The sequence below is a fragment of the Ovis canadensis genome, chromosome 12 (genome assembly GCF_042477335.2).
Source record: "Ovis canadensis isolate MfBH-ARS-UI-01 breed Bighorn chromosome 12, ARS-UI_OviCan_v2, whole genome shotgun sequence".
NCBI lineage: Eukaryota > Metazoa > Chordata > Mammalia > Artiodactyla > Bovidae > Ovis > Ovis canadensis.
In genome coordinates this window covers 36,858,927-36,884,165 of record NC_091256.1, presented here as the reverse complement: position 1 = coordinate 36,884,165, position 25,239 = coordinate 36,858,927, and the positions used below count along the sequence as shown (strand labels likewise).

At 37.6% G+C, this 25,239-nt stretch overlaps 1 protein-coding gene across 7 annotated transcripts in view; it reads right to left on the bottom strand.

Moving 5' to 3' along the window:
* Positions 1–25,239, bottom strand: part of DISP1 (dispatched RND transporter family member 1) — a 225,100-nt gene that overhangs the window by 125,312 nt on the left and 74,549 nt on the right. Inside the window, exon 1 of one of the 7 annotated variants that reach the window (XM_069545418.1) lies at positions 4,076–4,569. The exons of 5 other annotated variants lie outside the window; for them this stretch is intronic. In XM_069545418.1, the coding sequence (XP_069401519.1) occupies positions 4,076–4,097 (22 nt within the window). In that variant the 5' untranslated portion in view covers positions 4,098–4,569. Of the gene's footprint in view, positions 1–4,075; positions 4,570–25,239 lie in introns of those variants that run through there. One more of the 7 variants, XM_069545425.1, reaches the window with a different exon arrangement.

Sequence of the window (25,239 nt, the reverse complement as noted above, 5' to 3'; positions counted from 1 at the left end):
TACTGCTTGTAGAACATCTTCACATATCCATCTTAATTTGCCTGCATGTGAAATACTTCAACAAAGAGAAATAAAAAGCCTAATAAATATCCATGTACTTGTTTCCCAGATTCATAAAAATCTTAAAATTTGGACTTCTTTGCTTTTCTTTAAGTAAAACATTACAAGCAAAACAGAGACCTTGTGGATGGTTCTAGAATCCTATTTCCTTTCTTCCTTCCAAAGAGGTAACCACTATCCTAAATTCAGTTTTCATTCCATGCCTATTTTATACTAGGTTTCCCAGGTAGTGCTAATGGTAAACAACCCACCTGCCAATGCAAGAGACATAAGAGACGTGGGTTCAGTCTCTGGGTTGGGAAGATCCCCTGGAGAAGGTCACAGAAACCCACCCCAGTATTCTTGCCTGGAGAATCCCACGGACAAAGAAGCATGGTGGGCTACAGTCCATTGGGTCACAAAGAGATAGACACAACTGAAGCGACTTAGCGTGCACAGAAGCCTATCTTATACTACTATTACTACTACATCTGTATCTATAAGTAATTCATGTATTTTGCATGTGTTCAAACTTCAAAGAAATACTATCATACGGTATCTATCACTCTGCAACCTTATTACTCAAGGCTGGCTTGAAGATTTATGTTCATACAGCTCTATTTCATTCTTTTTAACTGCTTAACAATATAAAGACATAAAAATTTATTTATTCTTCTTTTATGAACATGTAGGTAGTTTTGATATTTTACAAGTACAGACAGCGCTGTAAAAAAATCTGTTTATGTATATCTCCCATATATATGCAGGAATTTCTCCAGTGTATTTCATTAAGAAGTGAAACTGCTGGTAAGAAGGAATAAAAAATGTGCACAGAAAAGGCAAAACTGCTCACCAAAGTGTTGGTACTCTACTTCCATTTTTAACATACTTATTAAAGATTAAAGACAAATCACATTATATACTCCAGAAGCTGAATCTTACTCTCTTCTCCCCTCACCACGACTGATCAGTTGTACCTCTTCCCCATACACACACTGCAAGTAATGAATTTTTATGAAATAAAATGAATACCCAAATCAGGTAAGAATAGAAGTTAAAATTTTATTAAACATTTGTACTATGTCAGACACTATTCTGAAAATTTTAAATAAGTAATACCCCATTTAATTTTCATGAAAACCCTAAAAAGTAAATACTGCTGTTATTGCATTTTGTTATCTGATAGATCAAGTCTCCTTTCATAACTCTCTTTTTCAAAATTTTCCTGGCTGCTTTCATATTTTCTTCTTCCAGGTAAACTTTACAATCATGTGCATATCTTAAAATGCAATAGCAAGATCAAGAACATTTAAATTTAATTCATAATAAAAACATTTTAAAAATGTTTTCTGATGTTATTCCCTATCCAAAAATACTCTTTGCCCCTCTACAAGATCAAGAGAGGCTCTGGCCTTTCCACTCATTTTGGGATCCCCGTATATGGAAAAGGGGAAAAAAAAAAAGCCAAACTAGAGTTCAAATAATTTATAGTATATTCTACAGTGTAATGTTTTTAAAACAGAGACAAAACACATATAATTATATATCATATCATGGACCTTATTTGGTGATAATATTAAAAACTTAAATTTAAGGCCCTCCAAGAATATTAACTAAGACCCAAGCTCAATGACCCACTTGCCCCACCACATTACCAGCCCAGAATTCTCTCTCATTTTCTATTTTCACCTTACCCCTTCCAAAAAATTAGGATATTAAAGTAATGGCTTCCTTTGACCTCACAATTATCTAATTTTCACTTAGAGTTATAAAAATAGTAAGTATAAGAGATGGTCAGAATTCATGAAGGGTTAATTTTAATGTTTCACTAGAATGGAAACTATGCAAACTTATAATTTATAAAACTAATCTATGCAAATTTAGATGCCTATAAGTTACATCTCAAAACGTGGAAAAGACCAAGAAGAAGACCAGATCCTTGTAGCCTGAATCAACTAATCCTTAAAGCTATCATGAGCTTTTAGATCAGATGCCCATGGTTTCTGCAAGCTTTACTAGCTCCTCAGAGAGAAAGAATTCCCTTGTTAAAAAGGTAGTGCTTGAATCAGGTCTGGGTTACAAACTTATGGTCTTTTAAAGATACTCATTTGGAGCTACTTCAGTGAAAAAAAATAAAAGCTTGCTACAAGAGCAACTCATAACACACACCTTAACCAAGAAAAAGGTTAGTATTTTGTTTTCTCCATCCCAAATACACTCAAATTGTTACTGGTATTTTTCTTATAGTTTTTAAATTTTATGTGAAGAACTCCTTTGTTAGTGTTACATGAAACCTATGACTAACAGACTCCTGGTAAATATTTACATTCAAAAATATTTTTCTTTTATTAGCACCTGTCATTTAAAACAAACAACCACCCACTTAGGACCTGAGACGTCTCTAATGGTGGAAAAGTACAAGGCATTTACACTTATTTAGAGTTACTGAAGGCTCAGAGACTTAGAATTTATAAAAATTCTCAAGATGCAAAGAGTTTATTTTGCCCCCTCTTTAATCAAAAACTTTAATTACATTACATATATATACCTTTCTTGACAAAGAGAAGGTTTGAGTCTTAATTGACTCAAGAGCATTATGAGAATATTTTAGCCTTGATTTCACATGGAAACAATACTCACCTTCATTAGTGAATATACTAATCAGTTCACTGCTAAACACAAAAGATTTCTAAAATAAAATAAGTTGAAAAATACTTTACACTATGTAAATCAAGAATATTACCATTAGAAAAGTTTGATCATAGAAAAAGCATATCTAAAAATTATTTTCAAGATGCTTCTTTCTGTATGTACATTATTACTGAAGAACTTAAGCGTATCAGAAACCACCCGAGTTTAGCAATCCCGTGGCCAGATAATCTGTATCTTTTCTCCTGTGGGAAATTCTATTACCTAACTTCACTATTACAAGCTCATTTAAAAAATAACATACACAAAAAGCTATAGATTGTTTTTAATTTTTGTCTATTAGATCTCTTTAATAGCAAAAGATACTCTGGACAGAGAACCATAAAACCCGAGCCCTACTTACAGCTTTGCTCTGCATGACTGATGTGACACTGACGAGTAATTGAACTCCTTAGAGGGCTATCTCCTCCTCTAAAGAATGAATCGCTTGAACTAGAAAGTTTCCAAAGTCTCTTCACACTAAAGTAAATAATAATGGTACTGATCCAACAAATACAGACTTTATAATAGCCCAGAGAAATAAGTTTTCTAAAGGAACCTCTATATAACTTCCACAAAGGGTTTACTAACAAATTAACAGTACAAACAATACTCAAAAGAAAAAAATATTATAACTAAACAAGAAAGCAAAGTTTAAGAATCTCCATAAGAACATAATTACATATTTACAGACAAATAATATGCTAATCACAATGGCCAATTCATTGAAACAACAGGCCAAGAAATCTTATGTTATTATATATGCTCAGCTTGGTTCCCATTATTACAGACCTTAAAAATAAAATTAATTTCTTTTAAAAATGTAGCCAGTACTGAATGGTCATCACGAGACTTGGGCTCCACTTCTGCCTCAGAGATTCAGTTTCTAGATTAAGTTTTTTCATCTGTAAAATTAAAAAGTATCTCCAAAGCTTTTAGGATTCACTTATTCATACAACAGATCTTTACCAAGCATCTACAATGTTCCAGGCAGATATTCTGCTGTTGTACTAAGAATACAGTTGTGAAAAAAAAAACCAAAAACATGGCCACCCTAACTATTCCCGGTGCTAAGACGGTATCATTCTATGATTCTGCACTTCAGACTGTTTTCTGATTCAAATTGGCCCTTGCTTTCAACTTCATTTAAGTTTTAATATATATCTTTAAAAATATTCATGTATCATTTTCTTGCAAACATTCCACTGCACTGTTAAAGAACAACAACAAAAAAATTAGTCGTCACTTCAACTAGCAGAAACGTTTAGCAAACTTATAGGAAAGAGGTGGGAATTAGTAATTTAATATCCATAACTATATTTAGCTCATAAGCAATATTAAAATATACCTGGATTTTCACTTTGCTTCATCTTTGACTTAAAAACACATATAGAGGAAGTGGAAAAAGATGGCGGAGGAATAGGACGGGAAGACCACTTTCTCCCTCACAAATTCCTCAAAAGAACATTTCAACGCCGAGCAAACTCCACAAAACAGCTTCTGTAGGCTGGCAGAGGACATCAGGCAACCAGAAAAGCAGACCACTGTCTTCAAAAACAGGTAGGGAAAAATATAAAAGACGAGAAAGGAGACAAAGGAGGTGGGGAGGGAGCTCCGTCCCGGGAAGGGAAGCCCGTCCCGGGAAGGGAATTTGAAGAAGAGAGGTTTCCAAACACCAGGAAACACTCTCCCTGCCGAGTCTGTGGCGAGCCTTGGAAACACAGAGGGCAACATAACAGGAAGGAAAAATAGATAAATAATTAAAACCAACAGATTACAAGCCCAACAGTAACTCCCCCAGCGGAAAAGCAGCACAGACGCCTGCATCCGCCATTGGGAAGTGGGGGCAGGGCAGGGACGCGCGGGAGGCGCGGGCTGCAGAGCTTTGTAAGAATCGGGCAGGAACGCCCCATGCACAACCAGAACGATCTAACTAGGGCTAGCAAACCAGACTGTGGGATAGCTACCACGCGAAAAGCTCGAACATAAGACACCGCCAGGACCGAGCACAGAACAAAGGACGGAACGGAAAAGCCGGCTGCAGACCATCCCCCGCCGGGGACAGGCAGCCAGAGCCGTAAGGACTGGAAAGGGGCAATTGCAGACCCGGAGAGACTTTACTTACCTAACTGCAAGCAGGCTCCTTTGCTAAGACTTCTGGGGTGCTGAACAGTCACAATCTGACTCACGGGGTGCGCCAGCGGTCCACCCAGAGAGCTGAGCAGCAGCGGCAGAAAAGGTGACAAGCCGCGGCGATCGTGCTCGCCAAACTCTTGAGCTACTCGGACCTGGGAAGGGCACAAAGCGCAGTCCCAGCCGAATTTGTGCCTCTGAGGGCTGCCTGAGCGCCGAACCTGAGCGGCCTGGACCGGGGAAGTGCACGCAGCCTAGGGCCGGCCCCAGACGGTTCCCGGATGAGCATCGTAGAGCCGGAGGGGTTTGTGCGCCGCGAGAAAGGACAGGTCAAGCGGGGCTGAGATACTGTGTGCACACGACAGTGCTATTTGTTTGCAGCATCCCCCCTCCCCCCACAGCGCGACTGAACTAGTGAGCCTAAAAAACCAGCAAACAGAAGAAGTTAAACAGAGGGAACCACCTTGGAAGTGATCCCACACGGCCCATAACATCAGAGAAGGGCCAGTTATATTTTTGACTATTTTTAAAATCATTCCTTTTTTTTTTTTTTTTGCTTTTTGTTTGTTTGTTTTTCTTTTTTCTTTTTTTTCTAACTTTTTTTTAATCGTTAAGTCTTCTATTTCTCCTCTAATTTTTATTTCTATAACCTATTATTACTATTTTTTAAAAAAAAAGACTTTTTTTTTTTAAGGCAAACACCATATATAGTCTTTGGATGGTTGTTGGTGGTTTTTTGTGTTTGTTTGTTTGTTTGTTTTTTAATAATTTTTTTTTCTTTCTTCCTTTTTCCTTCTGCTTTTCTTTAATATTGTATCTTTGAAAATCCAACCTCTACTCTAGATTTTTAATCTTTGCTCTTAGGTTTCTGTTGTCAATTTTGTACATATAAAAACCCAAACTTCACTACCCAAGTTTACCTGAGAGCAAGATTACTGGCTTGACCACTCTCTCCTCCTCTGGACTCTCCTTTTTCTCCACCAGGTGGCCTCTGTCTCTTCTCCCCCATCTCTTCTCTATCCAACTCTGTGAATCTCTGTGTGTTCCAGACGGTGGAGAACACCTAAGGAACTGGTTACTGGCAGGATTTGTCTCTCTCCTACTCATTCCTCTCTCTTATCCTCCTGGTCACCTCTGTCTACTTCCTCCCTCTCCTCTTCCCCGTATAACTCTGTAAATACCTCTGAGTGGTCCAGACTATAGAGCACACATAAGGAAGTGACTACTGGATAGCTTGCTCTCTTCTCTTTTGATCTCACCTCATCTCATTCCAGTTACCTCTAACTACCTCCTCCATCTTCTCTTCTCCTTGTAACTCAGTGAACCTCTCTGAGTGTCCCTCAATGTGGAGAAACTTTTCATCTTTAACCTAGATGTTTTATCATCGGTGCTGTATAGATGGAGAAGTCTAGAGGCTACTGTAAAAATAAAACTGAAAACCAGAAGCAGGAGGCTTAAATCCAAAGCCTGAAAACATTAGAGAACTCTTGAATTCAGGGAACATTAAGCAATAGGAGCTCATCAAATGCCTTCATACCTACACTGAAACCAAGCTCCACCCAAGGGCCAACAAGTTCCAAAACAAGACATACCACGCAAATTCTCCAGCAACACAGGAACACTCCCCTGAGCTTCAATATACAGGCAGCTCAAAATTATCCCAAAACCTTTGATGTCTCATAACCCATTACGGGTCACTCCACTGCACTCCAGAGAGAAGAAACCCAGCTCCACCCACCAAAACTCCAACACAACCCTCCCTAACCAGGAAACCTTGACAAGCCACTGATAGAACCCCACCCAAAGTGAGGAAGCTCCATAATAAAGAGAACTCCACAAATTACCAGAATATAAAAAGGCCACCCCAAATGCAGCAATATAACCAAGATGAAGAGACAGAGGAATACTCAGCAGGTAAAGGAACAGGAGAGTTGCCCACCAAACCAAACAAAAGAGGAAGAAGTAGGGAATCTACCGGAGAAGGAATTCCAAATATTGATAGTGAAAATGATCCAAAATCTTGAAATCAAAATGGAATCACAGATAAATAGCCTAGAGACAAGGATTGAGAAGATGCAAGAAAGGTTTAACAAGGACCTAGAAGAAATAAAAAAGAGTCAAAATATAATGAATAATGCAATAAATGAGATCAGAAACACTCTGGAGGCAACAAATAGTAGAATAACGGAGGCAGAAGATAGGATTAGTGAAATAGAAGATAGAATGGTAGAAATAAATGAATCAGAGAGGAAACAAGAAAAACAAATTAAAAGAAACGAGGACAATCTCAGAGACCTCCAGGACAATATGAAACGCTCCAACATTCGAATTATAGGAGTCCCAGAAGAAGAAGACAGAAAGAAAGATCATGAGAAAATCCTTGAGGAGATAATAGTTGAAAACTTCCCTAAAATGGGGAAGGAAATAATCACCCAAGTCCAAGAAACACAGAGAGTTCCAAATAGGATAAACCCAAGGCGAAACACCCCAAGACACATATTAATGAAATTAACAAAGATCAAACACAAAGAACAAATATTAAAAGCAGCAAGGGAAAAACAACAAATAACACACAAGGGGATTCCCATAAGGATAACAGCTGATCTTTCAATAGAAACTCTTCAGGCCAGGAGGGAATGGCAAGACATACTTAAAGTGATGAAAGACAATAACCTACAGCCCAGATTACTGTACCCAGCAAGGATCTCATTCAAATACGAAGGAGAAATCAAAAGCTTTACAGACAAGCAAAAGCTGAGAGAATTCAGCACCACCAAACCAGCTCTCCAACAAATTCTAAAGGATATTCTCTAGACAGGAAACACAAAAAGGGTGTATAAACCCGAACCCAAAACAATAAAGTAAATGGTAACGGGATCATACTTATCAATAATTACCTTAAACGTAAATGGGTTGAACGCCCCAACCAAAAGACAAAGACTGGCCGAATGGATACAAAAACAAGACCCCTCTATATGCTGCTTACAAGAGACCCACCTCAAAACAAGGGACACATACAGACTGAAAGTGAAGGGCTGGAAAAAGATATACCATGCAAATAGAGACCAAAAGAAAGCAGGAGTGGCAATACTCATATCAGATAAAATAGACTTTAAAACAAAGGCTGTGAAAAGAGACAAAGAAGGCCACTACATAATGATTAAAGGAACAATCCAAGAAGAAGATATAACAATTATAAATATATATGCACCCAATATAGGAGCACCGCAATATGTAAGACAAATGCTAACAAGTATGAAAGGGGAAATCAACAATAACACAATAATAGTGGGAGACTTTAATACCCCACTCACACCTATGGACAGATCAACTAAACAGAAAATTAACAAAGAAATGCAAACTTTAAATGATACATTAGATCAGTTAGACCTAATTGATATCTATAGGACATTTCACCCCAAAACAATGAATTTCACCTTTTTTTCAAGTGCTCATGGAACCTTCTCCAGGATAGATCACATCCTGGGCCATAAATCTAAACTTGATAAATTCAAAAAAATCGAAATCATTCCAAGCATCTTTTCTGACCATAATGCATTAAGATTAGATCTCAATTACAGGAGAAAAACTATTAAAAATTCCAACATATGGAGGTTGAACAACACACTTCTGAATAACCAACAAATCACAGAAGAAATCAAAAAAGAAATCAAAATATGCATAGAAACGAATGAAAATGAAAACACAACAACCCAAAACCTGTGGGACACTATAAAGGCAGTGCTAAGAGGAAAGTTCATAGCAATACAGGCATACCTCAAGAAACAAGAAAAAAGTCAAATAAATAACCTAACTCTACAACTAAAGCAACTAGAAAAGGAAGAATTGGAGAGCCCCAGAGTTAGTAGAAGGAAAGAAATCTTAAAAATTAGGGCAGAAATAAATGCAAAAGAAACAAAAGAGACCATAGCAAAAATCAACAAAGCCAAAAGCTGGTTCTTTGAAAGGATAAATAAAATTGACAAACCATTAGCCAGACTCATCAAGAAGCAAAGAGAGAAAAATCAAATCAATAAAATTAGAAATGAAAATGGAGAGATCACAACAGACAACACAGAAATACAAAGGATCGTAAGAGACTACTATCAGCAGTTGTATGCCAATAAAATGGACGTGGAAGAAATGGACAAATTCTTAGAAAAGTACAATTTTCCAAAACTGAACCAGGAAGAAATAGAAAATCTTAACAGACCCATCACAAGCATGGAAATTGAAACTGTAATCAGAAATCTTCCAGCAAACAAAAGCCCAGGTCCAGACGGCTTCACAGCTGAATTCTACCAAACATTTCGAGAAGAGCTAACACCTATCCTCCTCAAACTCTTCCAGAAAATTGCAGAGGAAGGTAAACTCCCAAACTCATTCTATGAGGTTACCATTACCCTAATACCAAAACCTGACAAAGATGTCACAAAAAAAGAAAACTACAGGCCAATATCACTGATGAACATAGATGCAAAAATCCTCAACAAAATTCTAGCAATCAGAATCCAACAACACATTAAAAAGATCATACACCATGACCAAGTGGGCTTTATCCCAGGGATGCAAGGATTCTTCAATATCCGCAAATCAATCAATGTAATTCACCACATTAACAAATTGAAAAATAAAAACCATATGATTATCTCAATAGATGCAGAGAAGGCCTTTGACAAAATTCAACATCCATTTATGATAAAAACGCTCCAGAAAGCAGGAATAGAAGGAACATACCTCAACATAATAAAAGCTATATATGACAAACCCACAGCAAACATTATCCTCAATGGTGAAAAATTGAAATCATTTCCCCTAAAGTCAGGAACAAGACAAGGGTGTCGACTCTCACTGCTACTATTCAACATAGTTCTGGAAGTTTTGGCCACAGCAATCAGAGCAGAAAAAGAAATAAAAGGAATTCAAATTGGAAAAGAAGAAGTAAAACTCTCACTGTTTGCAGATGACATGATCCTCTACATGGAAAACCCTAAAGACTCCACCAGAAAATTACTAGAGCTAATCAATGAATATAGTAAAGTTGCAGGATATAAAATCAACACACAGAAATCCCTTGCACTCCTATACACGAATAATGAGAAAGTAGAAAAAGAAATTAAGGAAACAATTCCATTCACCATTGCAACGAAAAGAATAAAATACTTAGGAATATATCTACCTAAAGTAACTAAAGACCTATATATAGAAAACTATAAAACACTGATGAAAGAAATCTAAGAGGACACTAATAGATGGAGAAATATACCATGTTCATGGATCGGAAAAATCAATATAGTGAAAATGAGTATACTACCCAAAGCAATTTACAAATTCAATGCAATCCCTATCAAGCTACCAGCCACATTTTTCACAGAACTAGAACAAATAATTTCAAGATTTGTATGGAACATATATATGGAATTTAGGAAGATGGCAATGACGACCCTGTATGCAAGACAGGGAAAGAGACACAGATGTGTATAACGGACTTTTGGACTCAGAGGGAGAGGGAGAGGGTGGGATGATTTGGGAGAATGCCATTCTAACATGTATACTATCATGTGAATTGAATCGCCAGTCTATGTCTGACGCAGGATGCAGCATGCTTGGGGCTGGTGCATGGGGATGACCCAGAAAGATGTTATGGGGAGGGAGGTGGGAGGGGGGTTCATGTTTGGGAATGCATGTAAGAATTAAAGATTTTAAAATTAAAAAAAAAAAAAAAAAAAGTCCCCTGGGGGGGAAAAAAAAAAAAGAAACTAAAAAAAAAAAAAAAAGATTTGTATGGAAATACAAAAAACCTCGAATAGCCAAAGCAATCTTGAGAAAGAAGAATGGAACTGGAGGAATCAACTTGCCTGACTTCAGGCTCTACTACAAAGCCACAGTCATCAAGACAGTATGGTACTGGCACAAAGACATATAGATCAATGGAACAAAATAGAAAGCCCAGAGATAAATCCACACACATATGGACACCTTATCTTTGACAAAGGAGGCAAGAATATACAATGGAGTAAAGACAATCTCTTTAACAAGTGGTGCTGGGAAAACTGGTCAACCACTTGTAAAAGAATGAAACTAGATCACTTTCTAACACCGCACACAAAAATTAACTCAAAATGGATTAAAGATCTAAATGTAAGATCAGCAACTATAAAACTCCTAGAGGAGAACATAGGCAAAACACTCTCAGACATAAATCACAGCAGGATCCTCTATGATCCACCTCCCAGAATTCTGGAAATAAAAGCAAAAATAAACAAATGGGATCTAATTAAAATTAAAAGCTTCTGCACAACAAAGGAAAATATAAGCAAGGTGAAGAGACAGCCTTCTGAATGGGAGAAAATAATAGCAAATGAAGCAACTGACAAACAACTAATCTCAAAAATATACAAGCAACTTATGCAGCTCAATTCCAGAAAAATAAACGACCCAATCAAAAAATGGGCCAAAGAACTAAATAGACATTTCTCCAAAGAAGACATACGGATGGCTAACAAACACATGAAAAGATGCTCAACATCACTCATTATTAGAGAAATGCAAATCAAAACCACAATGAGGTACCACTTCACACCAGTCAGAATGGCTGCGATCCAAAAATCTGCAAGCAATAAATGCTGGAGAGGGTGTGGAGAAAAGGGAACCCTCCTACACTGTTGGTGGGAATGCAAACTAGTACAGCTACTATGGAGAACAGTGTGGAGATTCCTTAAAAAATTGCAAATAGAACTACCTTATGACCCAGCAATCCCACTGCTGGGCATACACACCGAGGAAACCAGAATTGAAAGAGACACATGTACCCCAATGTTCATCACAGCACTGTTTATAATAGCCAGGACATGGAAACAACCTAGATGTCCATCAGCAGATGAATGGATAAGAAAGCTGTGGTACATATACACAATGGAGTATTACTCAGCCGTTAAAAAGAATACATTTGAATCAGTTCTGATGAGATGGATGAAACTGGAGCTGATTATACAGAGTGAAGTAAGCCAGAAAGAAAAACACCAATACAGTATACTAACACATATATATGGAATTTAGGAAGATGGCAATGACGACCCTGTATGCAAGACAGGAAAAAAGACACAGATGTGTATAACGGACTTTTGGACTCAGAGGGAGAGGGAGAGGGTGGGATGATTTGGGAGAATGGCATTCTAACATGTATACTATCATGTAAGAATTGAATCGCCAGTCTATGTCTGACAGAGGATACAGCATGCTTGGGGCTGGTGCATGGGGCTGACCCAGAGAGATGTTTTGGGGTGGGAGGTGGGAGGGGGGGTTCATGTTTGGGAACGCATGTAAGAATTAAAGATTTTAAAATTTAAAAAATAAAAAACTAAAAAAAATAATAATAATAAAAATAAAAATTAAAAAAAATAAAAAAATAAAAACACATATAGAAGAAAATATAAAAATATCCTAAGAATACCATGCACTGATCATATTTCTGAGGCACCATTCTTCTGTGAAAGAAGAAATAAAAAAGTAAAAATAAAAAAGGAGGTAAGAGGAAAGAGAGTGAAGGAGAGAAAATGCCATTTACTCCAGACAAAATGACTAACAAATAGAGAAAGACAAGAGAGCTCTTATATAAAAATTCAAGGAGAAAACAAAAACATAACTTTGGCTAAAGGTGCAGAGATACTTTTGGAATAAGCCAAGAATACCAGACTCTAATAGTTAGTACTGTGTACATGTGTGATATGAAAATCATTAATATTAGGTTGTATAAAGTTTATTAACACTAGGCTGATGCTGGAGCTATTTCTTTTTATAGAGATAACCAAAACAGGCAACAAGGAATCAATGACATGACAATACCACCCACCCCCAAATACTTCTTAAGCAACAATTTTAGGATATTAGCTTTATAGCCCTATATTTAAAAGACATAAAACCAGAGAAGCCAAGATGGAAGAATAGAAAGCACTGAGCTCACCATCTCCCATGGGCACACCAAAGTTACAACTGTTTACAGAGCAACTATTGGTGAGAAAAACCTGGAGACGACCAGAAAAGTTCTTCTGCAACTAAAGATATAAAATAGGAACAACAACGAGATTGGTAGAAGGGATACAAACATGGTGCAATATCTGCAAAAATGTGATGAATGGCATCAACAAATTAAAAGATAAAAATCCTGTGAACATCTCAAGAGATATGCAGAAAGTGCTTCTGACAAAATTCAACATCCATTTATGGTAAAAAAAAAAAAAAAACAGCTTTGCAAAGTGCATGTAGAGAGAATGTTATCTCAACATTATAAAGATCATATATAATAAGACCATAGCTAACATCATACTCAGTGGTGAAAAGTTGAAAGCATGTCCTCTACGATCAGAAGTAAAACCAAGATAGCCAGAGTCATCAGACAAGAAAAAGAAATAAAATGAATCAAAATTGGAAAAGAAGTAAAATTGTCACTGTTCACAGATAACATGACACTAAACATAGAAAATCATAAAGACGCCATCAAAAAGCTAGAACTCATCAATGTATTCAGTAAGGCTGCAGGATACAAAATTGCCCTATCAAATGCCAATAGCATATTTCACACTATTAAAACAAATAACTCTAAAATTTATATGTAACCACAGAAGATACCGACTGACTAAAACAATTGTGAGAAAGAGGAATAAAGCTGGAGGTATTTGGCTCCCAAATTTCAAACTATACTACAAAGCTATAGTACTCAAAACAGTATGGAACTGATATAAAAACAGATACATAGATCAATAAACATGGAAGAGAGAGCCCAGAAATGAACCCACACCTATATGGGCAATTAATCTATGACACAGGAGGCCAAAATATTCAATGCAAAAATGAGAAGTCTCTTAAATAAATGATATTGCTAAAACTGGACAGCCACATGCAAATGAATCAAATCAGACTACTTTCCCATACCTCAAACAAAAATAAACTCAAAATGGATTAAAAACTTAAATATAAGACCTGAAATCATAAAACTTCTACAAGAAAACATAGGTAGTACATTTCTTCGTATAGGTCTTAGAAATTTTTTTTTTTTTTTTTTTGGTCTATGCCCCTACCCTCCAGGCAAGGGGAAAAAAGGCAAAAAATAAACAAATGGGATAATACCAAACTAAAAAGCCTCTACAAAGTGAAGGATGTCAACAAAACAAAAAAGGCCACCTATTAAATGGGAGAAGATATTTACAAATGATACATATGACAAGGGATTAATATCCAAAATATACCAAGAACTCATGCATCCAAAAAGCAAACAATCCAATTTTAAAATGCGCAGAAGACCTGAATAGACATTTCTTCAAATGTGACATAAAGATGCTCATGAAAAGATGTTCAACACCATGAATCCTCAGGGAAATGCAAATAAAAAGCACAACAAGAAACCACCTTATACCTGTTACAATTATCAAACCAACAACAATAACCAGAGTTGACAAGGATGTGGAGAAAAGGAAACCCTCATGCATCACTAGTGGGAATGTAAATTTGTGTGGTCACTATATAAAACAGTACTGAGAATCCTCAAAAATTAAAAATAAAACTATCATACAATCTAGCAATTCCACTCTTGGGTACTTACCTAAAGAAAATGAAAGCACTCATTTGAAATGATATATGCACCCCTATGTTCATAAAAACAGTATTTAAAATAGCCTAAGTGTCCATCAACAGATGAATGGAGAAAGAAGTTCTGTTTACATGTACAATGGAGCATTGCTGAACTGTAAAAAGACTGAAAGCTTGTCTTTTGCAACAACACGAACTAGAGAATATTACGCTATGTGAAATAAGCCAGAGAAAGACAAATGCCATATAAGTTCACTTAGATGCGGAATATAAACAACAAAATAAATGAATAACTAAACAGAAACAGTCACAGATACAGAAAACAAACTGGTATATGCCAGAGAAGAGGGGAGTAGGGGTGAGAAAGATAGGTGAAGGAGATTAAAAACAGGTAAAAATTTCCAGTTACAAAATAAATGAGGCACAATTATGAACTGCACAGTGTAGGGAACTTTGTGTTGTTCAATCGCTCAGCTGTATCCGACTCTTTGTGACCCCATGGACTGCAGCATGCCAGGCTTTTCTGTCCTTGCTTCTTCCAGAGTTTGATCAAACTCACATCAATTGAGTCGATGATGCCACCCAACTGTCTCATCCTCTGTTGCCCCCTCTCCTCCCACTCTCAATCTTTCCCAGCATCAGGATCTTTTCCAATGAGTTAGCTCTTTCAATCAGTGGCCAAAATATTGGAGCTTCAGGCTTCAATTTAAGTCCTTCCAATGAATATTCAGGACTGATTTCCTTTCAGTCTGACTACTAGCTTGATCTCCTTGCTGTCCAAGGGACTCTCAAGAATCTTCTCCAGCACTACAGTTCAAAAGCATCAATTCTTTGGCACTCAGCCTTCTCTGTGGTCCAACTCTCACATCCATACATGATTACTGGAAAAAACATAGCTTTGACTAGACAGGCCTTTGTAGGCAAAGTGATGTCACTGCTTTTTAATATGCTGTCTAGATTTGTCATAGCTTTTCTTCCATGGAGCAAGCATCTTTGAATTTCATGGCTGTAGTCACCATCTGCAGTGATTTTGGAGCCCAAGAAAAGAAAGTCTGTCACTGTTTCCATCTTTTCCCCATCTATTTTCCGTGAAGTGATGGAACCAGATGCCATGATCTTCATTTTCTGAATGTCAAGTTTAAAGCCAGCTTTTTCACTCTCCTCTTTCACCTTCTTCAAGAGGCTGTTCAGTTCTTCTTCACTTTCTGCCATAAGGGTAGTAGTGTCATCTGCATATCTGACGTTGTTGATATTTCTCCTGGCAATCTTGATTCCAGCTTGAGCTTCATCCAGCCCGACATTTCACACGATATACTCTGCACATAAGTTCAATAAGCAGGGTGACAATTTACAGCCTTGATGTGCTCCTTTTCCAATTTGGAACTAGTTCATTGTTCTATGCCCAGTTCTAACTGTCGCTTCTTGACCTGCATACAGGTTTCTCAGGAGGCAGGTAAGGTGGTCTGGTATTCCCATTGCTTTAAGAATTTTCCATAGTTTGTTGTGATCCACACAAACGTTTTGTCATAGTCAATGAAGCAGAAGTAGATGTTTTTCTGAAATCCTCTTGCTTTTTCTATGATCCAACGGAGGTAGATCATAGGTAATTTGATCTCTGGTTCCTCTGCCTTGTCTAAACCCAGTTTGAACATCTGGATGTTCTCAGTTCATGTACTATTGAGGCCTAGGTTGAAGAATTTTGAGCACTACCGTGCTAGCATGTGAAAGGAGTGCAACTGTACAGTAGTTTAAGCATTCTTTGGCATTGCCTTTCTTTGGGATTGGAATGAAAACTGACCTTTTCCAGTCCTGTGGCCACTGCTGAGTTTTTCAAATTTGCTGGTATATTGAGTGTGGCACTTTAACAGCATCATATTTTAGGATTTCAAATAGCTCAGCTGGAATTCCATCACCTCTTCTAGCATTGTTTGTAATAACGCTTCCTAAGGCCCACTAGACTTCACACTCCAGGATGTCTGGTTCTGGGTGGTTGTCCAGGTCATTAAAACCTTTTTTGTATAGTTCTTCTGTGCATTCTTGCAACCTCTTAATATCGTCTGCTTCTTTAAGGTCCATACAATTTCTGTCCTTTATTGTGCCCATCTTTGCATGAAAATGTTCCCTTGGTATCTCTAACTTTCTTGAAGAGATCTTTAGTCTTTCCCATTCTATTGTTTTCCTCTATTTCTTTCCATTGATCACTTAGGAAGGTTTTCTCATCTCTCCTTGCTGTTCTGTGGAACTCTGCATTCAGATGGGTATACCTTTCCTTTTCTCCTTTGCCTTTTGCTTCTCTTCTTCTCTTTTTTTCTTGGGGATGGTTTTGATCACCGCCTCCTGTACAGTGTTACAAACCTTCATCCATAGTTCTTCAGGCATTCTGTCTATCAGATCTAATCCCTTGAATCTGTTTGTCACTTCCACTGTATAATCATAGTGTAGGGAATACAAGTCAATAATAACGTAGTATCTTTGCATGGTGAGAAATAATAACGAGACTTCTTGAGATGATCAGTCTGTAACGTATAGAAATATTAAATCACTATGTTGTATACCAGGAGCTAACATAATGATGTATATCAATTATACGTCCAAAACAAACTCATAGTAAAAAGAGATCAGACTTGTGGTTATCAGACAGGGATGGAGAACAATCAAAAGGTACAAACTTCCAGTTATGAGATAAATAAGTACTAGGGATGTAAAGTATAACATAATAAATATAATTAACCCTGCTTTATGTTATATACGAAAGTTAAGAGAGTAAATCTTAAGAATTCTTATCAGGAGGGAAAAATGTCTTTTCACTTTCTTTTTTTGTTTCTATATGATAATAGGTGTTTACTAAACTTATTGTGGTAATTGTTTTGTGATTTATATAAGTCAAAACTCTATGCTCTACCTTAAACTTATACAATGCTGTATGTCAGTTATATCTCAATAAAACTGGATGGGAAAAAAAAAAGCCTGAAACAACAACAAAGAAGATAACCTTTAGACTGCAACAAAACACTATCACAAATTTAAAAAAAGAAAAGATGAATCCATAGAAACTTTAAAACCCTGCCTTCAACAATTCAGTCTTGGGAAAGAAGACTTTATATAAACTGCTTTAGTTTTTCTTTATAGAAGGCTTTCAAGACTGAAGTGCTTTAAATGTCATGATTTTTCTATTTAATTTAAAGGAAACTTGATATTTCCCCTTATATGCATGGGGGAAATTTTTTTAAATAAATGTTTCCATAAAGGGTTAAAGAAGCTATGTTGGAGAAAAACTTCCTTAAAACAAAAATAATCAATTCCCAGCCAATCTGATAGAAAAGTCATTCTTAACATAAAACTAACTTTCTTTTCTCTTTCCTACTTTTCTGGTAGTATGACATGAGAAATTAATTATATGTTATGAATTCTACAGTATAGATTACCTTGCATATGCTATACCTAACATACTTTAGTTAAACAGAAAAATTAAATATAAAGTAATTTTTAAGCAACTTTTTAGGGATAAACTGAGAGTTTATGTGCAAGGAGTTTTTAGCTTTAATTATATCAGAGAGAGAAATAGACCACATTTCCTGAGGTTTAAGGGAGAAAAAAATCCACTTCAAGGGGTACCATCACTAATGGCTGTCCTAACTTGTAAATCTATAAGCTTTGAGGGCAGAGGTGACTGAAACCCTACTGTTTTCCCCAGATTATTCACAGAGTTAGTAATATAATTTGGCAATGAGTCTTAAGGTTATCAGAAATTTCAAGTCCCTTGCTCATAAGTTATCGTCAGGCATTCTTGTTTATAGCAGCTTAATGACAAGCAGCAGTGAAATGTAAGTTCTTTTTGCCTGATGGCAAGAGGTATAGGAAGAGAATTCAGATGAAGAACATATTTTACATCACCAGAGCTGACAAATGTGAAAAATGTGCCAGAGGGACTCTGCAAGCTACAATATTTGTAACTGAAAATGCTGAAATTTTCAATGGTGAAGGCCACATTTGAGCTTTTTTAAACAAAACAAAGGAACTATTTTTCTTATAGAGCAATTTTGTTTTTATTTATGACTTTTTCTTATTGGAAAAAGGACTGACTTTATATTCATTGAGTAATCTATCTAGATTCACGCTGTATACGGGAGAAAACAAGAATATTCTTATGGAGTCATATCTCATCTTGTTTGAAAGTTAAAAATGAAGATACTGGAGAGTAAAGAACCATTTGTTCAACAAAGTTTTAATCAACATCTACCTCATGCCAAGTACCAGTCACAGCCATGAGGATATACAGAGTTAACAGCAAGGATATTTTATTTACTGACTCATTTATTCAAATACTTAAAATGTACCAGTTCAGTTCAGTCGCGTCAGACTCTTTGCAACCCCATGAATCGCAGCACACCAGGCCTCCCTGGCCATCACCAGCTCCCGGAGTTCACCCAGACTCATGTCCATCGAGTCAGTGATGCCATCCAGTCATCTCATCCTCTGTCATCTCCTTCTCCTCCTGCCCCCAATCCCTCCCAGCCTCAGGGTCTTTTCCAATGAGTCAACTCTTCACATGAGGTGGCCAAAGTGTTGGAGTTTCAACTTTAGCATCAGTCCTTCCAATCAACACCCAGGACTGATTTCCTTTAGGATGGACTGGTTGGATCTCCTTGCAGTCCAAGGGACTCTCAAGAGTCTTCTCTCACATCACAGTTCAAAAGCATCAATTCTTTGGTGCTCAGCTTTCTTCACAGTCCAACTCTCACATCCATACATGACCACTGGAAAAACCATAGCCTTGACTAGACGGACCTTTGTTGGCAAAGTAATGTCTCTGCTTTTTAATATGACATCTAGGTTGAGCTATTTCAAATTCTAAAAGGTGATGCTGTAAAAGTGCTGCACTCAATGTGTCAGCAAATTTGGAAAACTCAGCAGTGGCCACAGGACTAGAAAAGGTCAGTTTTCATTCCAGTCCCAAAGAAAGCTCAAACTACCGAACAATTGCACTCATCTCACACACTAGTAAAGTAATGCTCAAAATTCTACAAGCCAGGCTTCAGCAATACGTGAATCATGAACTTTCAGATATTCAAGCTGCTTTTAGAAAAGGCAGAGGAACCAGAGATCAAATTGCCAACATCCGCTGGATCATCAAAAAAGCAAGAGAGTTCCAGAAAAACATCTATTTCTGCTTTCTTGACTATGCCAAAGCCTTTGACTGTGTATCACAATCAATTGTGGAAAATTCTACCAGACCACCTGACCTGCCTTTTGAGACATCTGTATGCAGGTCAGGCAGCAACAGTTAGAACTGGACATGGAACAACAGACTGGTTCCAAATACGAAAAGGAGTACATCAAGGCTGTATATTGTCACCCTGCTTATTTAACTTATATGCAGAGTACATCAGGAGAAATGCTGGGCTGGAAGAAGCACAAGGTGGAATCAAGATTGCCTGGAGAAATATCAATAACCTCAGATATGCAGATGACACCACTCTTATGGCAGAAATTGAAGAACTAAAAAGCCTCTTGATGAAAGTGAAAGAGGAGAGTGAAAAAGTTGGCTTAAAGCTCAACATTCAGAAAATGAAGATCGTGGCATCTGGTCCCATCACTTCATGGGAAATAGATGGGGAAACAGTGGAAACAGTCACTGACTTCATTTTTGGGCTCCAAAATCACTGCAGATGGTGACTGCAGCCATGAAATTAAAAGACACTTACTCCTTGGAAGGAAAGTTATGAGCAACCTAGACAGCATATTCAAAAGCAGAGACATTACTTTGCCAACACAGTTCTGTCTAGTCAAGGCCATGGTTTTTCCAGTAGTCATGAATAGATGTGAGAGTTGGACTGTGAAGAAAGCTGAGAGCAAAAGAATTGATGCTTTTGAACTGTGGTGCTGGAGAAGACTCTGGAGAGTCCATTGGACTGCAAGGAGATCCAACCAGTCCATCCTAAAGGAGATCAGTCCTGGGTATTCATTGTAAGGACTGATGCTGAAGCTGAAACTCCAATACTTTGCCCGCCTGATGCGAAGAGCTGACTCATTTGAAAAGGCCCTGATGCTGGGAAAGGTTGAGGGCAGAAGGAGAAGGGGATGACAGAGGATGAGATGGTTGGATGGCATCACCGACTCAATGGACATGAGTTTGGGTAGACTCCAAACTTTGGGAGTTTGTGATGAACAGGGAGACCTGTCATGCTGCAGTTCATGGAGTTGCAGAGAGTCGGACATGACTGAGTGACTGAACTGAACTGAACTAGGTTGGGCATAACTTTCTTTTCAAGGAGTAAGCGTCTTTTAATTTCATGGCTGCAGTCACCATCTGCAGTGATTTTGGAGCCCCCAAAAATAAAGTTGGCCACTGTTTCCACTGTTTCCCCATCTATTTGCCATGAGGTGATGGGACCAGATGCCATGATCTTAGTTTTCTGAATGTTGAGCTTTAAGCCAACTTTTTCCACTCTCCTCTTTCACTTTCATCAAGAGGCTCTTTAGTTCTTCTTCACTTTCTATCAATAACCCCAGATATGCAAATGACAAACCTAGACAGCATATTAAAAAGCAAAGACTTCACTCTGCCTACAAAGGTCCGTACAGTCAAAGCTATGGTCTTTGCAGTAGTCATGTACGGATGTGAGAGTTGAACCATAAAGAAGGCTCAGTACCAAAGAACTGATGCTTTCAAACCGTGCTACTGTAGAAGACTCTTGAGCCCCTTGGACAGAAAGGAGATCAAACCAGTCAATCCTAAAGGAAATTAACCCCTTAATATTCATTGGAAAGACTGCTGCTGAAGCTCTAATACTTTGGCCTCCTGATGCAAAGAACCAACTCATTGGAAAAGACCCTTACGCTGGGAAAGACTGAAGGCAGGAGGAGAAGGGGAAGCCAGAGGATGAGATGATTGGATGGCATCACTGACTCAATGGACATGAGTTTGAGCAAACTCTGGGAAACAGTGAAGTACAGAGAAGTCTGGTGTGCTGCAGTCCATGGGGTCACAAAGAGTTGGACACAACTTAGTGACTGAACAACAACAAAAAAGAACTAGAAGATAAATATAAGTAAATAGGCACATGGGTGGACACGTGAATAGACTGGACAGGTAATTTATAATAAATATACAATATACCATGTGCTGAGTACCAAATATGCCATAAGCCTTATATAGGGCATATTTTTATATCTACCATGTTATTAATCCTCACACTAACTCTATAATCTATTATTCCATTTTATAAATGAAAAATCAGACTCAAGAGATCTTCTATCACTGACCTAAGGTTACAGAGCCAGCTGAGAAAAAGCCAGAACTGTCCAGTTCCAAATTCCATGATCTTTATTTTGTACAAACTGTTTTTTCAGTATCAATTTGCTGTTATTGTTAGTTAAGCACTCAGTTGTGCCTGATTCTTTTGTGACCTCGTGAACTGTAGCCCACCAGGCTCCTCTGTCCATGGGATATTTCTGAGCAAGATTACTGGAGTAGGTTGCCATTTCCTCCTTCAGGGAATCTTGCCAACTCAAAGATGGGACCAGAATCTCTATTATCCCATTTTACAAATGAAAAAACTGAGACTTAAAGACTTTTTCTAATTGACCTAAGGACAGAGCCAGCTGAGATAAAGTCAGAACTGCCCAATTTCAAATTCTATGATCTTTATTTTGTACACACTATTTTTCAGTATCAATTAAAACAGGTTAAAATGCAGTATGACTCTGATTTTAACAATATGGTAATGGTGATAACATTTTGAATGTTTCTGAAAGTTCTACTAATTTTATAACAAGAATTCTAAAAAAACATGAAAATATATTGTCTATCCCAATTCAACATTCTGTCCCCAAATGGCAAGTGGCATCAAAGGATAACTTGTGGTAGCAAACAGCTGCTTTCCATGACACCAACTTCAAAAACTTGGGGCAAATCCCTAATACATCCCTATTTTTCCTTAAAACCCTAATGTAAGCCTGTCTTCCCTTGTATTATGTCTATCATCAAGTTCCTATATGTACTAGCCCTAAAACAAAGCCTAGTTATGTCGGTGTGAAAAAGCCCCACTATCTCCAGTTGCTGGAATTTCAGGCACATTATCACCGGCTTCTCATGGGAAAAAGGCAAACACTGCCTTTAAGTTCAGAAAAAGAAAATTAAAAACAGTAAGCAGCCATACCTGGATTAGTAATGAATGACAGCAACACAGCTTGGAACTATTAGTTTCATCTGGGCCGGAAGGAATCTCAGTGGAGGAATTTTTGGCTGCAGCTCTGCTATTTGCTGAGAATTTTGAAAATTAAACACTGATCCACTAAAAATGGAATGTGCCTATGCAGATCACAGTAACATGTAGGCAGCTGCAGCCAAAGCTTTATATGAGATCTAATAAAGGGCTCCATGTCAGAACAGTTTTCAATTTTTCCAATTGAATGCAATAAAAAAATAAATGACAGTGATGGGGCTCAAAATATTCACACCCTGGAGCTGCCAAGCTAAATAATTTAATATCTTTTTGAACAGAAAAGCCTTTTCCCCCAGGACATATTTTTCAAAATATTAAATGTTCTGTTAGTTTAGCTTTCCCCTTGCAAGCAGCTGCATTCTTTTGTTTGAAACTGGAGAATGATGGTCTCGCCTCTCCTCTAATTGGAGGAAAATTCCAAGCATATTAGATAGAAAGCATTCAAATCACATACTATTACAGCTTATAAATTATGGTACTCTAATACTATGCAAAATTTGAATAAGTCAAAATATCTTCAAAAGGTAGGGAGAAAAACATGTTTGAAAATAAAAAGGAGGAAGTATTTTACACTGCAAAATTAAGTTATCTAAGTTTTGTTTCATTAAACATGGAAAGCACTTAGCAACCAACTAAGATTCACTGCAAAAAGCAGAAAGCCCTGACATAATGAGGACTTCATCCTTGACAAGTATGGTGCCATGGAGCTATCTACCGGTACATAAAAATTTTTCCATGTGCTAATCCTGTGAAGGTTAAGACTCGTTAAATATGTTGCTAAAATATGTTGCTTTCTAAATAGTTCAGCATGTTAGTTACTTCTACATATATTCTTAATGAAGATAATATATTTTCCCATTTAATTAGGTAATTTAAGAACACAATTTTCAGGGCTTTCAAATATCAGTTGTTTACATCTATCATCTCTAACCAATATTATTCAGCTCCCACAGTGTGGAAAGTTCAATTGTTGTATTTCTTTTTCTTATTTCCCTTTGCACAAAAGGGCTGCGTGAGGAGAGGGGCAGAGGAGGAATGGCAGAAAGAGAAAAGAAGATGGGAGTCCAGTTGAAAGGTCTTAATGAGGCTCCTTTTCATTTGGAATCCTCAAGAGTTGGTAAACAAAGCCTCTATCTCAGGAAGGTTCTATGACAAAGAATCCGTTTACTGTTTTCAAGTTCTTTGTTTTGCTTTGCATCTGCCCCCTAGCTAAGGGTGGAGGGATACAGGCCGAGACTTCTCCCTTCTCAACAAACCTACTTCCACTGACAGCCCAAAGGTCCCTAAGCTACAAAGCCAAGTTTGAAAATGAGTTTGACTGTACTGCCTCAGTTCCCCAGGAAACAAATAGAATTGTTGGCATTCTAGAGAAGCTACTCTCCTATTGCCTCAAATCTTGATTATCTCAAGAAGTTGGGATTATCTCACCTCCTTAACACTCAGGTTTCAAAGCACAGTCTTCTGGGTAGCCATTTACAATGAAAAAAAAAAAAAAGGAACAAAACACTGGATCAGAATATTTAGGCTCTGCAGTAAGATCCCCCTCTAATCAACTAATACAAAAGGAGGGCAATAAAGCACTTCACTTTACACCGGAAAAGTGAAAGGGTCAGACTAATTTTGGTGATGTTAAAATTATTCCTTAGAGCCCAGGGTTCATAGCTACTTTCAAAACAGGAACTCTAGGACCTCAGCTTCTATGATTCAGCCTTGTTTAAAGGATCTACTGCTCCTGCTACTGCTAAGTCACTTCAGTCGTGTCCGACTCTGTGCGACCCCATAGACGGCAGCCTACCAGGCTCCCCCGTCCCTGGGATTCTCCAGGCAAGAACACTGGAGTGGGTTGCCATTTCCTTCTCCAATGCATGAAAGTGAAAAGTGAAAGTGGAGTCGCTCAGTCGTGTCCGACTCCTCACGACCCCATGAACTGCAGCCCACCAGGCTCCTCTGCCCATGGGATTTTCCAGGCAAGAGTACTGGAGTGGGGTGCCATTGCCTTCTCCGAAAGGATCTACTAGTTAGGGAAACACGGTGATGGAAAACAATAAAGCTCTTCCAGCCTTACTCCCCGCTATAGGCTGTGGCCAACATCTCTTGAATGTGTACCTACATTTTTTCATTTCAGAGCAAATTTTATGTTTCAAGGTACACAAATTTTTTGGATGACCAGAGTGCCTTCTTTGTGGTACAGCCAAAAATCATGGGCTGCCATCAACTTTATTAAGACACAGAAAACAGATTAATCAAGACTAAGGGAGGAGCTCTACTTTTTCTATCAAATAAGTAGGTGGCTTTATAAAGCCAAACTGACTCCTTCTCAGGCCCTATTCATTTCTTCACTGCACTTTTCACTGTTTGTATATGAAGACATACATACATATATTTACATATGTGTAAATATATATACATATACATGTGTGTGTATATATCATATACATATACATATACATGTATTTGTTCTTCCCAAGGGCAAGAACCTTAGGTGCCATGTTTAGTACTGTACACCAATATCCTAGCTCCTACTAGGCACTTGGTTTATTTTTGTTATGTATGTATATGGCACTGT